General features: G+C 42.4%; 1 protein-coding gene across 24 annotated transcripts in view; it reads left to right on the top strand.

Annotated features, from left to right (window-relative positions):
- The window catches only part of THRB (thyroid hormone receptor beta), a 376,864-nt gene that overhangs the window by 351,146 nt on the left and 10,861 nt on the right, over nucleotides 1-14,857 (top strand). For all 24 annotated transcript variants that reach the window (XM_016940582.3, XM_054680443.1, XM_054680441.1 and 21 more), the window contains 2 exons: nucleotides 228-433; nucleotides 10,487-10,633. In XM_016940582.3, the coding sequence (XP_016796071.1) occupies nucleotides 228-433; nucleotides 10,487-10,633 (353 nt within the window). The remainder of the gene's footprint in view (nucleotides 1-227; nucleotides 434-10,486; nucleotides 10,634-14,857) is intronic.

Genomic DNA, 14,857 nt, shown 5'->3' with positions numbered 1-14,857 from the left:
AAAGCTGGCCGGTCATGGGGAGTTTGGCTCTAGAGACCATGTTGGACAAGACTAGTCAATGGCAGTTTGCTGGTGAGGAGAGAAAATGTCCCAGTGTGACCCACCCCGAAGGACCCAATAAGCCATCTGTGCATCAGTGGTCCCACCCCTGAGGCTCCAGGAAGTGCAGCTTGCTGTGTATCTTGGGAGCATCTGTGTGCCTTGTCTCATCTTTCTCCCCCTCCCAGTGGTGCTGGATGACAGCAAGAGGCTGGCCAAGAGGAAGCTGATAGAGGAGAACCGGGAGAAAAGACGGCGGGAGGAGCTGCAGAAGTCCATCGGGCACAAGCCAGAGCCCACAGACGAGGAATGGGAGCTCATCAAAACTGTCACCGAAGCCCATGTGGCAACCAACGCCCAAGGCAGCCACTGGAAGCAAAAACGGAAATTCCTGGTAAGGCTTCCTTGCACAGATCAGTTTCACTTATATGCCAGTGTTTTCTACCTCAATTTATTCGGTCCTCATCACCTTGGGATACTGGTGTTATTGCCTCATTTTACTGATAGGGAAACTGTAGCTCTGAGAGGCTGAGTAACTTGCAAAGCTAGGATTTGAGTCTAGGTCTGTGTGAGAATAAAGGCCACTCCTACCATCTACTTTGTGATTTGCTGAATTCTAAAACAGTTTCTTAGGCCACATTATATCAGTTTGCTTTTACTGTTAGAAAGACCACTCCCGGACCAACTAATTAGTAAAATGTTTTGTCTGCCATCTTTTACTTTTTATACCCATTTCTTTCCTTAGATGCCCAGTATATACATATTTAGTCCCTAAACTCAATCCCAAATATTCCCTTTATAATAGCCTCTAGGCCTCAAGTATATTTTTATGTCAACAGAAGTCAAAATTTTTTAGCTTAAATTAAATGAGCTTGACTCAAGAAGGGCAATGGGAATGAGGGAGTAGGGATAGGGTTGGTGGGCACGAGTGTGTAGAGAAAAAAGACCTTCCAGACCCTTGCAATATTGATGTTTAATATTCTTATAAAAATTACCAGTTGTGAAAATTCTTCCCATTCATTTTTTATTCAGACTTCATAGTGTTTTGAGGTAAGCTGGAATTACTATCCCCATTTTACAGACATGCAAACCAAGCCCAAGGCCTTAAGCCACTTGCCCAGGATCACACTGCTAAAAGCCAGGCACCAAAGCCAACTCGGTCTTCTGGTTCCAAGTCCAGGCTCTCCACCCACCTCATTAGAAACACTACCTGCCCTACTAGTGCTGGACCATCTCAGAGACTGACTCTGCTCTTAATTTATGATATAAAACCCTTTTCAAGTACCTACCTGACAACAGATATTTTGTGGTTTCATTTGTATCCCTAGGACACATTAGAGTACTTCCCCATCTGAACAAGAAGATATAGTGGTATAATTATCCTTGTACCTCAACATTAACATTACAATGACATAGTGGATCTTTTTCTTAAAACAACATAACAACAACCTTAAAGGAAGTTTTGGAAAGAAAAGGCTTATACATAATTCACCTGTACTGACACAATTACTTTCATTGTAATGAAACAATAGTGCCAGCACTTTGTTGATGGCTTTCACTAACAGCAATGTTAGCAAATACCTAGGTGGCCTTTACCATATGCCAGGTACTATTCTAAGTGCTTTTCATTCATTAACTTCCTATACCAATCCTGTAGGTAGATGTGGTTAATATCTCCATTTTACAGAAGAGAGAAGTAAGACAGAGAAGTTGAGGAAACTTGCCTGAGCTCCCACAACTAGTGAACAGTGGTGATGGATGCAGCCAGCTCCGGGATTTATGTCTCTACCCACTACCCTATACAATCTTGACACCTGCACAAACCCAAAAAGCCTCTGAAAGATCCCAGCTCTTTGGAGGAGCAGCCTCTCAGTGCCTTGATCTTGCATCTTCATCCCGCCCTGGTATATCTGCCAGAAAATTCAAAAGCACTAATTCTGGACTGATAGGCAAATTCTAACACAGTACACTAGGGGCATAGCAAGACAGAGTCCTACCTAATTGCAAACTTAAATCCATCCTTTCCCTAAATGTGTCACCCATAAATGGACATTGTAGAAACCACTTCCAGGCCTGGCACTGTCTCCTGATTTCAAGTCGTGACCAAGCTGAATTCCAAGTAAGGTAGAAGATTTGAAGTTCATCCTGGACTTCTGCCGGGAATTTTATACTTTTATTGTCTTTACTCCCCATAGAGAAGGGATACTAGTCCAACTAAACTTGTTTAAGTAGTCATAAGGTGCTTCTTTCCAGACTTTAAAGATTTGTTCTTTTATTTAAGAAACATTTATTGAGTGGATACTATGTGCCAGAAAGTAAATAAGTCAGGCACATTCCTCTAGTGGGAGGCAGACAATAAGAGATAAACAAACAAAATAAATGCAGGTAGTGGTAAGTGCAATGAAGGCAATAAACAGTGTGATGGGATGAAGAGTTTGTGAACTGGAAGTGGGGGGAGACTTCATTTCTGTGAACATGGTGGTCAGAAGAAGCATCTCTGAGGAGATGACGTTGTGCTATGTCTGGAAGCAGAGAAACCACCTCTATAAAGCAAAATATAATCAAATATCTTCATGCTGTGTGGTCACAATATCTAGTCATTAGAACCAGTCTTGAGGTCTGCACTGTTCACTTAAAGGCTCCTAACAGTTCACCAGCCTGACCATCTATGGAGAGAATCTATGGCACAGAATGATTTGCCATTAGGCTTCTGTTAGAACCATGAGATTACCCATGCACAAGAGAGTTTTATTCTCCTTGTAGGGCTGACATGAAATGTATCTTTTGTAGATCTTTAATCTACTCAAGAAATTGTCCATCTTGATTCAAATGTAAATAACTGCTTCTCCAAGCCATTTTTCCCTAGAGGGTTATTGGGAAGATCAGAACTCTTCCACTGTCCTGTCTGTCTCTACAATGAACTTCATTTCTGTCAGCCAATCCCCTTCTGTGCCTGGAATAACCCCTGCATCTCTTCACAGGAAAACAATGTTCCCTTCAGCCTCCACACTTGAGTATCTATGCTATGTGTGATGGAAACTTGTGGCGGCTTTTCTCCAAGATGGCTGCCATCAAATTATTTCTCGTCTCTGTATACACAGCCCGTTCTCTCTCCGGGAGAGGTAGAGTCTGTTCCCCTCTCCCCTTGAATCTAGGCTGGTATCTGATGCCTTTAAACAGTGCATTTTGGCAGAAGTGATACTTAAGTTACTTCTAAGGTTGGGTCATAAGAAGCCTTGCAGCTTCCACTTGGGTACCTTGGGGGAGGGAAGCCACCTGGTCTCTCATAGCAGTTGACTATATATTAAAAAATAAGAATAATAAAAAATAATAATAAAGGTCCAACTACTCTGAGACCACCAGGCAGTGAGGAATCCCAAACTAGCCATGTAAAAAGGCCACACAGAAGGAGAGATTCCCAAGCAGCCCAGGGACCAGAAATATGAGTAAAAAAGCCTTTACATGACACCAGCCTCTACTGCCATTTGATGGCAGCTGTGTGAGGGCCCCCTAGCTGTGCCAATCAATCCCCAGAACTCAGAAAGAAAATTAAAAATTGTTGTTTTAAACCACAAAGTTTGGGGTTAGTTTGTCATACAGCAATAAATAACCAGAACAGAACTCAATAAATATTTGTTGAACTGAACATACAGTTCCACTCACCCATCCTTGGAGATAGTACAGTTAAGCCCTGTGTCTTAGCCAGTTTACATATTTACATATACTCCTTGCAGAAAAGTGACTCCAACTGAGTATTTATGCTCAGGATGAAAATTTCACTCTTTTGAGTAGTGAATTAGTCCTGCAAGGACATTAAGAATCTTTACTTAAAGACAGCTTTGCTAAGTGGTATTCATGTACTGAAAGGTATCGTGTACCAAACAGGCTTTTGCACATTAGAATTTGCCTCTCCTGTGTGCTAACACCCCTTTTCCTGTGCTTGCAACACTGCCACGTGTTATTTATTTTTTATGTGTTGATGTTCCATTTTGTTCCAAAAAAGAATTTGAGGAGGCCTATCGTGTTAACAATAGTATAAAAATATGTCATATGGGATTACATGTTGTCATCAAAGCTGAAAATATTCATTTATCTGGAATGGGTAAGTGCATTATTCCCTAAAAGGAGCTACTGACATAGTTTTCAGTCTAAGACCAGGACCCATTTTCAGTTTAAGACCAGCACTCAAGTCAGAAATAGAGACAGGGCTGGGCACAGTGGCTCATGCCTGCAGTTTCAGCACTTTGGGAGGCCAAGGTGGGTGGATTGCTTGAGCCCAGAAGTGTGAGACCAGCCTGGAAAACATAGCGAGACTCCATCTCCACAAAAAATAAACAAATTTAGCCAGGCTTGGTGATACTCACCTGTGGTTACCCACTACTCAGGAGGCTGAGGTAGATGGATCACTTAAGCCCAGGAGGTCAAGGCTACAGTGAGCTGTGATTATGCCACTCCACTCCAGACCGGACAACAGAGTAAAACCATGTCTCAAAAAAAAAAAAAAAGAAAAGAAAAGAAAAAGAAAGAAAGAAAGAAAGAAAAAGAAACAGAGACAGTGATTTGATCTGGATTTTAAATCTATATTTGGGTCTGAGAAAATTAGAGTCTTTGGCAAATGAGGAACTTTTGCAAAAGCCATTAAGATTTTCATAATAAATCTAAAGCCACTCTTTAAAGCTTCTCCCAAAAGCATTTAAATCATATAATTTTCTAGTTTTCTCCAATCTACTCAAATCTCTGAGGCTACAGAAATGCCTAATTTCACCACCAACAATTCATGTGTGATGACAGTAAGGATGAAAAGCAGAAGCAGGCTGAGAAGAGAACAAGCAGCATCTGATGCCAAACAAGGGAAAGCAGGTCACTCCACCAAGGGTAGCTCGCTTCTAGACCTCCAGTAGCAGCCCCTGACAGCAACAATCTTGTCTATTGACATCATTTATTATTGTCTGCTGACATTGTGTCATTATTCTGCTCCCTTAATTTTCATGCAAAGTTGTAGCTTTGGGTGAATGTCTACCGAAGTATAAAATGTGACCTTTAGGATCAGAGGAGACCTTTTCTACTTTTTCCCTGGCAGAGATACTGTCTGATTTCACACACTCAATTGGGGTAGCTTCAGACAAGGGGCATAAGCAGAAGGGTCAGATAGGGTGAGTGATGAGGCCATATTTGGTCTGTGTGCATAGCTCATAGGACAAGTGCAATCACATCAGGAAGGCATCTATCACCCCAAGTTATTAGAATAACATCAGAAGAAGGCAGGATAATCTAGTAGTTACATGAATGGAGATTGGAACCAGACAGCCCAGGTTCCATGCTTGCCTTTGTTGCTTTTTTAAGTGTGACTTTGGGCAAGTTATTTCAGGCTCAGTTGCCTTATGCCCTTGCTGAATGGCATAAAGCAATAGATACAAGTGGGTTAACACTGCCTGGCATATTGTTAGCAACCACGTAAGTGGTTACTACATGCACTATCCTTACCACCCCCACACCCCACACTGCCACCATCTTATTCCTGCTCATCCCAGGAAAAGGATGAGGCTGTAGTCATATCCCATGGCCCAAGGACCTTGAATTATTATCTGCCCAGGTCTTCCTGTCTAGCCTGGCAAAGGTACAAGAAGACATCCTATGAACAAGTGCAGAAGAGAGAGTCCCATCTGGCCCCACTCCATTCTGCATGTGTCAGAGAGTTACCTTTTCAAGCCAAGAAGTCCTTGGCTCTGAGCCAAGGACTCAGCAAAGAGGTCAGCTGGCAGCATTTCCTACTCACCTTGAACAATACTAATGAAATAGTCAAAGCAGAAAGCCAGTTGGCCACGATTTGCATAAGACCAACCTCACCCGTGCTGAGCAAGGGCTGAGGTCACCCCTGAACACACACCTGAATCTCTCCTTTTGCACCCTCCACCCCCACTACCCCAAGAAGTCATTCTGGATTCCTTACCCCACAGCCAGTCCATTTTTGGCCCTTGTTTTCAGCTGCCAATATACAACTGTAATTCTCTAGGCCTCTCCATCTCTACTGCCATCCCCATAGTGCACTTCGGCCTTCCCAAACCACAGCTGTTTCCTGCCTGTTTTTTCCTTTGACTCCCCAGATATCTTCTCCATGCAGTAACCATCGTGTCATGTCTATGCCCTGTTTACAGCCCTTCAGTAGATGCCCCATTGCATTTAGAATAAGCCCATCTCCTTTCTATGGTCTACAATGCCTAGCATCATGGATCCCCCTGCCTACCTCTGCTTCCTCATTTCATGCCATCACTGGGCTCTAACCACACGGGCCTCCTTTCTGGCTTTGGGACTTTGCACTGGCTTTCCTCTCTGCCTTGAGTGTTCTTCCTCTGGCCCTAAGGAAAGCTACTTCCTTGACATTCCTCAAGTCAAAGTCCACACATTGCTTCTCAAAGGGGCCTTGGCTGACCTTCCTTTCTCCTGCCTCCTCATGTATTATCATGTCACCTCCAGACTTATCACAAATTCTTCCACGAATACATGTTTCTTATTTATTGTCTATCTCCCCTCACTACAATGCAAGGTCCTTGAGGATACACTGTTCATTGCTGTAACCTCAGCATCTAAAACTAGGCCTGGCCCACAGTACCTGCTCAATAAATATTGGTATAAGTATACATTCATTCACTCACTCAACCAATAAGCATTCTGTCCTCCACAACTTGGCCCAACGCCTTGTACACAGTAGGCAAAGACAAGTAAGACTTATTGTCTACCCCCTTAAGTTCATATCTTTGGTGTGTACTTACATAACTATAATAAAAAGTGACAGTAATAAATGCCTAAATACCATATGACTCATAGCCATGGGCCACCATGTGTGTTCGAATGAGGTAAATGTCATTTCAAACTGAGGTCACCTGGGAAAACATCTAGGAGAAGATAGAACTTGAGTTGGGTCTTGAAGAGAAAATAGGATTTGGAAAAGACAGAGATGAGAGACAGAAATGGGGGCTTTGGAGAAGGCAAAAGTCTGGAGAGAAGGCAGCAGTGAAATGGGAAAATGTAAGGCAAGTTGTAGGGGAGACATAGAGCAGACAGCTGGGCTAGCTCAGGAGGTCCATTTAGGGCAAAGAGAGGATATCAGAATGAGAGTTGAAAATACCACCATGAGCTAGCTCAGGCAGTTGGATCCACAGAGGCAAAAAGCAGGCTTTCCCCACAGGTCTACAGTGGTGAATCTACAAGCAAGCTAGAGACTTATCATCAGTATTGGAGCTTGATCTTGGGCACATAAATACATATGTGTATATGAGCAAATGTATTTCATATAGTAGTTTACGAGGCTATTAGCTATAATAAGATATCTAATGGGTTCGACTAATGGGAAATATTTATACTCTATTTTTAACATCTTCCAAATATTTTAGAAAATTATGTATTTTTGTTATAGGTGAAAAATCTTCAGGGAAGTAACAAACAGGGTTTCACTCACTGCTCAACCTTGATTAACCTGATAATAACTTGGGTCAATTCATGGATATAGACAAACAGATAGATAGATTCTTTTTTGTTGTTCTGGTATCTAAGATCCATTATGGAAAAAAATCTTAATGATAAAATCAAAGGGTTTTACTTTGTTCATAGTTTTACTTCTAGCAATTTTATAGTCCATTAAACAGCCAGAGGCTTAAAAGTGAATTTTTTATTCTACCTTGATATATATTTCCATCAGAAAACTTGTGAGCTTGTTACATTTGGGGGTTTAGTTTTACTTAAAATTGCATATTTCCTTGCATACTTTCTCTCCTTTTTTCAAATCTTTATACATGTCACAAGTGGAATTCAAATAATCTACACACCCACAAATTGAATGAAAAAATTAACATCAGTATTAACCCACCAACATTTCAAAGGACACTCAGTGCCATTTAAATATATCCGATTAGCTCTATCAGTATTCATTGAGAGATGTTTAGATTCAGCCAGGCCAAAACAATGTTATTACACTTCTTAATTTTATTTTTATTTTAAAAAGTTCATCCTACATATATATAATTATATAGATATGTAATTAATATATATTTATGTATAATTTATATATATATATATATATATATAACTCTCTGCCTTTTTGAATGTGTGCCCACATTCCTTTTATCAGTTGATCTTCATAAAAGACTTGTCAAGTAGACAAGGGCAGTGAGATGAGCCTCAGTTTCAGGAATGGGAAGAAATTATAAAGAAGAGCAGGGATATCTGAAGGCTGCAGGGAGCAGCATTACCCAAAGGAGGAACAGAGGTACCTTTTTCTTTAGCACAATCTAGGTGAGAAAGAGGGAAGTAGGAGGAGGCTGTACATGTGATTATTTCATCAATTCTGCCTGCTCCCAGAGAGCCAGCTGAACAGTGGCCTTCCTTGGGCTTGCTATGCCAACAGTTGCCCCAAAACATTGTCAATCATTGTGAAACACGACAGAAATCAGGTTTCATCCACTCACTGCCAGCAACACAAAAAAAAAATTAAAATAAAGTAAAAAAATAAACAGAAGACAATGCTGGATGGTCAAAAAAAGTTAAATGCTGCCAGCATTTGTTATGTATTAATAATATGTTTTTAAAACCTTCCCCTGAGGCTGTAAGCATGACTCCTGGGCTGCTCCTGTTGACCCTGGTGCTCTGGCACCAAGAAGAGTAAAAGAATCATCTTTTGCTTTTTCTTCTGCTAAAAATGTGATGTGAGCAGTAACAGGAGATATGTGGGAGGAGACAAGGGAACTGGATTACTCTAAGCTGGACTTGGTTACTGCTAACTCAGTGGTTCTCAAAGAGTGGGCCCAGAGCAGCTTCATCAGCACACCCTGGGAACTTGTTAGAAATGCAGATTCCCAGGCTCCATCCCTGACCTGCTGAATCAGATACACTGGGGATGGGGCCCAGAAATCAAGTGATACTGACGCACAGTGAAGTTTGGGGGCCACTATGTTAGGCTAGTCTCACCACTGGCAGTGTCCTCACTGCTCTGCAAGTGAGGAATTCTATTTTGCTCATCTCACTCACAGTGTCAGTTCCTCATTCCCATCCCCCTTTCCTACCCCCATCTCCAAGCCCCTGGGTGCGGAAAAGAGAACTGGTCTTGTTCTTGTCCATTCACTGTGGACAGAACCTCAGGCAGAGGTGGCCACCATTGGGTAGGGCTTGAGTCTGTGATCTCCTTGGTCACATTCACATCTTCCTGGGAGACAGCTGGAGAGGCTGGCTAGGAGGGTGTTCAGAGGAGTAGAGATTCTGTTCATTAGTGTCAAAAGGTCCACAGGGAGTAAAAGCCTTGAAGTAGGGGTGAGGAGGTGTGGAACTCCGGGGAGACTGCTGTGTGGAGTCAGGGCCACCCAGATCGCAGGCCTGGCCTCAGCAGCTTGCTCTTAACCTTTCTGATCCCTAGTTTGCTCACCTGCAAATCAGGATTTGAATGAGGACTACTTGAGACAGGGTAGTGTGCAAAGTAGCTGGCTCACTTGTAGGCCACAAATAAATGGTGGTTATGATCATCACAAAGACAAGGAGGAGAAGTGGAGCAGACTCTTCCTGAAGGAAGCACTGGGTGACAGCAGGAGACACATGGACACAGATCACATCAGGGAGGTCACTGAATGAGAAACTCAGGAGTCAGATGGCTACTGTGGACATTGGGAAGCACATAAGTCACCTGGAGGTCTTGCTAAAATGCTGATTCTGTACCACCTGGTCTGGAGAGGGGCCTGAGAAGAAGTCCCCTGGTGACACCCAGGCTGCTGCACTACGCTTTGAGCAGCAAGGCCATGGATTGTTCTTGAGCAAGTAAACAGCAGAGAACTGCCCTAGGGACATTAAATACTAGTAAATTCACCAATCTGCCCTAAAGTTTGCCAAGTTTCCTGTAGACAGCCTAGCAATCTTCCCCCTCAACCCTCAGCTGAGACCACCTCAAACTGGAGTCTGTAGGGCAGAGGGGAGCTTCAAGCCCCAGCTGGGTCAGAAGCAAGAATCCACAGGGCGCTGTTTGCTAGGGCCCACCCATCGCTCTGCTCTATCACTGCCCATGGTGTGCCCACCTCCCACACACAGACACACACCAGCATGTGCAGTGCTCTGAAAATGCCATCCCAGAGCCCCTGGAATTTATGTCACCTTACCTAAGTATACACCCTTTGTGCATTCAGAAGCAGGACCCAATTCCTGTCCTTTCTCTGATCTCTCTCTCTCCCTCTCTCTCTTTCTGCAGCAACAGTCCTGTAAACATTGTCACTGAGGGCCTATTAAAGCAATGGCCAAAACATATATCTTTACTCAAAGATGTGTAAACTGTACAGTTTGTTAATAATTGATGTGAAAACTGGAAACTCTACAGGATGTCAGTTCAGAAGAGATTTTCTGCCACATAAGAACTATGATAAATAAAGCTCCCTTCAACTTCTTCATTTAAATCTTTCTTTTTTCTCCTCCTTAGCCAGAAGACATTGGACAAGCACCAATAGTCAATGCCCCAGAAGGTGGAAAGGTTGACTTGGAAGCCTTCAGCCATTTTACAAAAATCATCACACCAGCAATTACCAGAGTGGTGGATTTTGCCAAAAAGTTGCCTATGTTTTGTGAGGTGAGGATGTTGTTTTTCCTTCTGCATTATTCTTAATTATAGTTTCATCAGTTTCCAGGAATACTGGGTATTATTTACAATTTAATGTTAATTAGTAGGGACTTAATCATATGAAAGCAACGTCAGTACAAAACGAAAATGCATTCTATTCCATTTGGATTTCCCACTTTATGTATTTAGTCATCATTCATTAGCTTGTCCGTGTAAGGCCCATCAAGATCCTATTCATCCCCCTGATTCCAGGCATTAAGAAATAATGATAGCAATAGATTCCATTTATTCTGCACCTATGCTGTCCTAGTTACCACACTCAGGTGCTCGGGTTTGCCCACATTCAATCTAATCCTTCTAACCGATTTGCAGGGTTGCTTGTATTAACCCCATTTTCAGACGGGGACAATCAAGATCAAAGAGATTAAGTTATCCAAATGTGACATCATGGTTAGAGCCTAGGTCTGTATTCTTCTCAGTGCATATCCCAGTGAGATGACTCTGTGGTCGTTTCTTAATCCTCAAGAATAAGTTAAATGCCCCTCATAGAACCAGGCTCTTAATATCCCCACAAATCTTTCGTCTTTTCTTATAAGCTCACTCTTGCTTGTCCCATCTTCAGGGCACCCTGTAGAGCTGTCCCACCAGAGTTCTTCGACTTTCCCTTTGGGACACTTGAACTTTATCAGGCCTGCCCTGTGGTGGCTGATGCCACAGTCTCTACAGTCAGCTACATGGGCAAGAATCCTAAACAAGTTACCCAATGTCTTCAAACTTCACTTATCTCATCTTTAAAATGGGGATTACAATAATGTCTACCTCTTAGAGCTGTTGAAAGGTTTTTTAAGTGGGATAATATATTTGTAAAGTGATTAGACAGTGCCTGGGTTATAATAAGTATTCCATAGTTTAACTGCTAATACTGCTTTTATTTTATCTGTTACATTTCCATCCTGCCTCTAACCTTCTTCTTTTTTAATCAAATGGGGTTATGTTTTCTGGAAAACTTTAAAAAAATTTCATAAGATGCTTGTCTCTTGCTCTGTATACCTTCAAGAGGACCCAGAAAGACACCAAATAGAGAGGGTCACGGACAGCTGTGAGCCTCTTAGGTAAGCAGGCTGAGTGATAAGTGATCCTGGTCTCACCTAAAAAGAAGCTAAGTTTCCTCACCTGGAATGACTCCTGCTGCCTTGGCTTCCAGCTCTCTTCTGTCTTTGAGTTTGCAATAATGGGAGCCTAGCTAGAATCAGAGGGACACAGAGACCTCAGACATTATGGGGACACTTCTCATTGCCAATTTCTGAGCCTCCACAGAAGCCATACCCAGAAGGACAGGAAAGTGGGCTTCGGGAAACAGATATCTTGCCCCTAGACCTACCTGAGAGAGCACGTTTGCCTCCCTCTTAGCCCCAGCTTCACTGTGGTGGGGGCCAGGTGTCTTAGTTCAGGCCACTACAACAGAATACCATAGACTGAGTGGCTTAAAAACAATAGAAATTTATGTCTTACAGTTCTGGAGGCTGGGATGTTCACGATCAAGTTACCAGCAGATTCACTGTCTGGTGAGGGCCTGCTTCCTGATTCATAGACAGCTGTCTTCTCATTGTGTCCCCTCATGATGGACAGGACAAGGGAGATCTTTGGGATCTCTTTTACAAGGGCACAAATCCCATTCATTAGGGCCCCACTCTCATGACCTCATCACCTCCCAAAGGCCCCGCCTTCAATACCATCACACTGGGGATTAGGTTGCAACATATGGATTTTGAAGGGATACAGACATTCAGTCTATAGCACCGGGGTACCTGATATGCTAGTACCCACAGCCTTGCAGTAGCAATGACTCATACCCCACCCCTAAAGAAGTCAGTAGGTACTGAGGAAGGGACTTTGACTTATATCTCTGTGTTGGCCATGGAGCTTCCCATGCCTTTGACACCTTTTTTAAAAGTAGACATCTATTAACATTTTAGAGGATATTACAAAAATTATACGTATTCATTGAAGGTTTATTTATACAACATAATAAAGGTAATGATTTATGGTAACACTACCATAAGATTTTGGCACCTATTTTAGTCTTTTTTCAAATATTTGTGTGTGTGCACACACACATATACACATACATACATATATATGAAGTATAAAACATATTTAATATAATGCATACCACAATGTACTGTGTATGAAATTATTTTTAACTTTTTATTAAAGAATGTGTATATGTCATAAGAGTGCAGCTCAATAAATTTTTACAAACTGAACCCACCCACATGATCGGCACCAAAAGAAACAGATCGTTACCAGCACCTGTCACTGTACCAACTTTTTACCTTCAATGGGAGGACATAGCGTTTACATATTTTTTCACAAAATGATTTCCAGTGACCACATAGTATTCCAAAGAATACATCTACCATAAATTCTGTTATCTGTTTTTACTGGATCTATAGTTCATTTCCAATTTTTCACTAACAAAAATATGCTCCTGTGAATGTTCTGGCAACTATATCCTGCCCGCATCACTGACCATGTCTGAAGGGTAAAGCCTGGACATGGAATTTAAGGACCGAGATATACAGGCTTTTGATATGTGTTGCCACATTGCCCTCGAGAAAGTATGTGCACTCTCACATCTGCACCGAAGGGCTCGTTTCCCCTCACTCTTGCCAGTTCTGGCTGTCATCGTTCTCTTTTGTCTGAGGGGATGGTTTTGTTTTCCTGGACCTCTCTTGGTCCTCTCTCTGGCTGTGTCCCTTTGCCCCCAGTTCTTGGGTCTGAGGAGGAACTCTACTGAGTCTATCACCCCTACAACTCTAGCCAGCCTGCCAGTCATATGGTACCCTTTGAATGCCACCCCCCCCCCCCGCCCAGCCCCTGAGATGGTTTTTTTCCAATGTAAAACTCATGTAAACCACTGAAGAGATATTTCAGTTGAAGGAAGAAAACAGAAGCAGCAGCCATCTCCGCCACCAGGAGCAAACACACTGCACACTTTCATCCACAGCAAGGGCGAGGGGTCAACATGGAACTTTTCAAGCATGGGTTGTGGCAAGCTTATCTATCCAAGTTTCCCTAAAAGTCCAAGCTGTTTCATTTTTGATTCCATCTCTCCTTCTACCCTGATATCGTGTGGTCTGCCAATTACAAAAGACAATGGTGGCGGGATGGTGGGAGCACCTTTACAGCAAAGCACCTTTGCATGTACTTTCTGTCTTTGAGGCCCCCTGATGACCTTTAGCCTTTTATATTCTCTCTCAAACCCAAAAGAGGTGAATTAACTATATAGGTTCGTGAGCTACCCATGGAGTGGGCTGGAGATCTCAGGTGGTCTTGAGAGCCAGGGGTCTCTTGCCAGAGGCAGTTTATCACATCTGCTATTCAAACTGTGTTCGTGATAATTGTTCTAAGATCCATGCCAACCCACCAAACAAGACTGGCATGACACCAGGGGCATCACAAGATCTAAAATCATCGCTGGCAGAGCTGCCAAAACAACATGCAAAACCACTCCTAGAGTGCAGGGCCCTGTCGTCTTTGCCAGTCAACCTGAGTGATGCTCTCCTAAGGAAGCAGGAAGAACCTGTGGGAGTATCCCTGCATCTCTGCCTGTCAGGCCCTTGTTGAGTGTTCTCACAATGAAAGCATTTTGGCAGGTGTCTAAGAGATTATTTGCCCACGTGTTGAAACAAATCTCACCAGGATCCTACAAATCCCTCTTAAAGGAAAAGGCATCTGGCCTAGTTTTTAAACCATTGGTGATCCTTTGCAAATACTTATTCAGCTTTTATTTAAATTTGAACTAATCTTCAACAGTTGGTATTTAAACTAGAAATTTGGAAAAGAAAATTTCTACTTCATCTATAATCAGAATTGGTTTCAGAAGTGGGGCCTGCCCCAGTTTGCATACTTTGTGACACATTTTAAAAATAAATGGTTTGATCTGATTAGTAACTTCTTGTTGCTGTTCTATGCTAGTAGTTCTCAAGAGTGGCATCTGTGAACCAGCAACATAAGCATTACCTGGGAACTTGGGGGAAATGCAGAAACTCAGGGGTTGGGGTCAGCAATTTGTGTTTAACAATCAGAACCTAGACAAAAGCAAATCACAGTGCTTTTTAAAAAACGAGTGGAAGGAGAGAATTCATATGTATGGATTCCAGAATCAAATATGCAATGACTTTTATTCTGAAGAAAAAGCCAAGCAGTTTGAAATTAAATGGTAAAGTG

The sequence above is a fragment of the Pan troglodytes genome, chromosome 2, assembly GCF_028858775.2.
Source record: "Pan troglodytes isolate AG18354 chromosome 2, NHGRI_mPanTro3-v2.0_pri, whole genome shotgun sequence".
Taxonomy (NCBI): domain Eukaryota; kingdom Metazoa; phylum Chordata; class Mammalia; order Primates; family Hominidae; genus Pan; species Pan troglodytes.
This window is presented reverse-complemented; position numbering and strand designations above follow the sequence as displayed.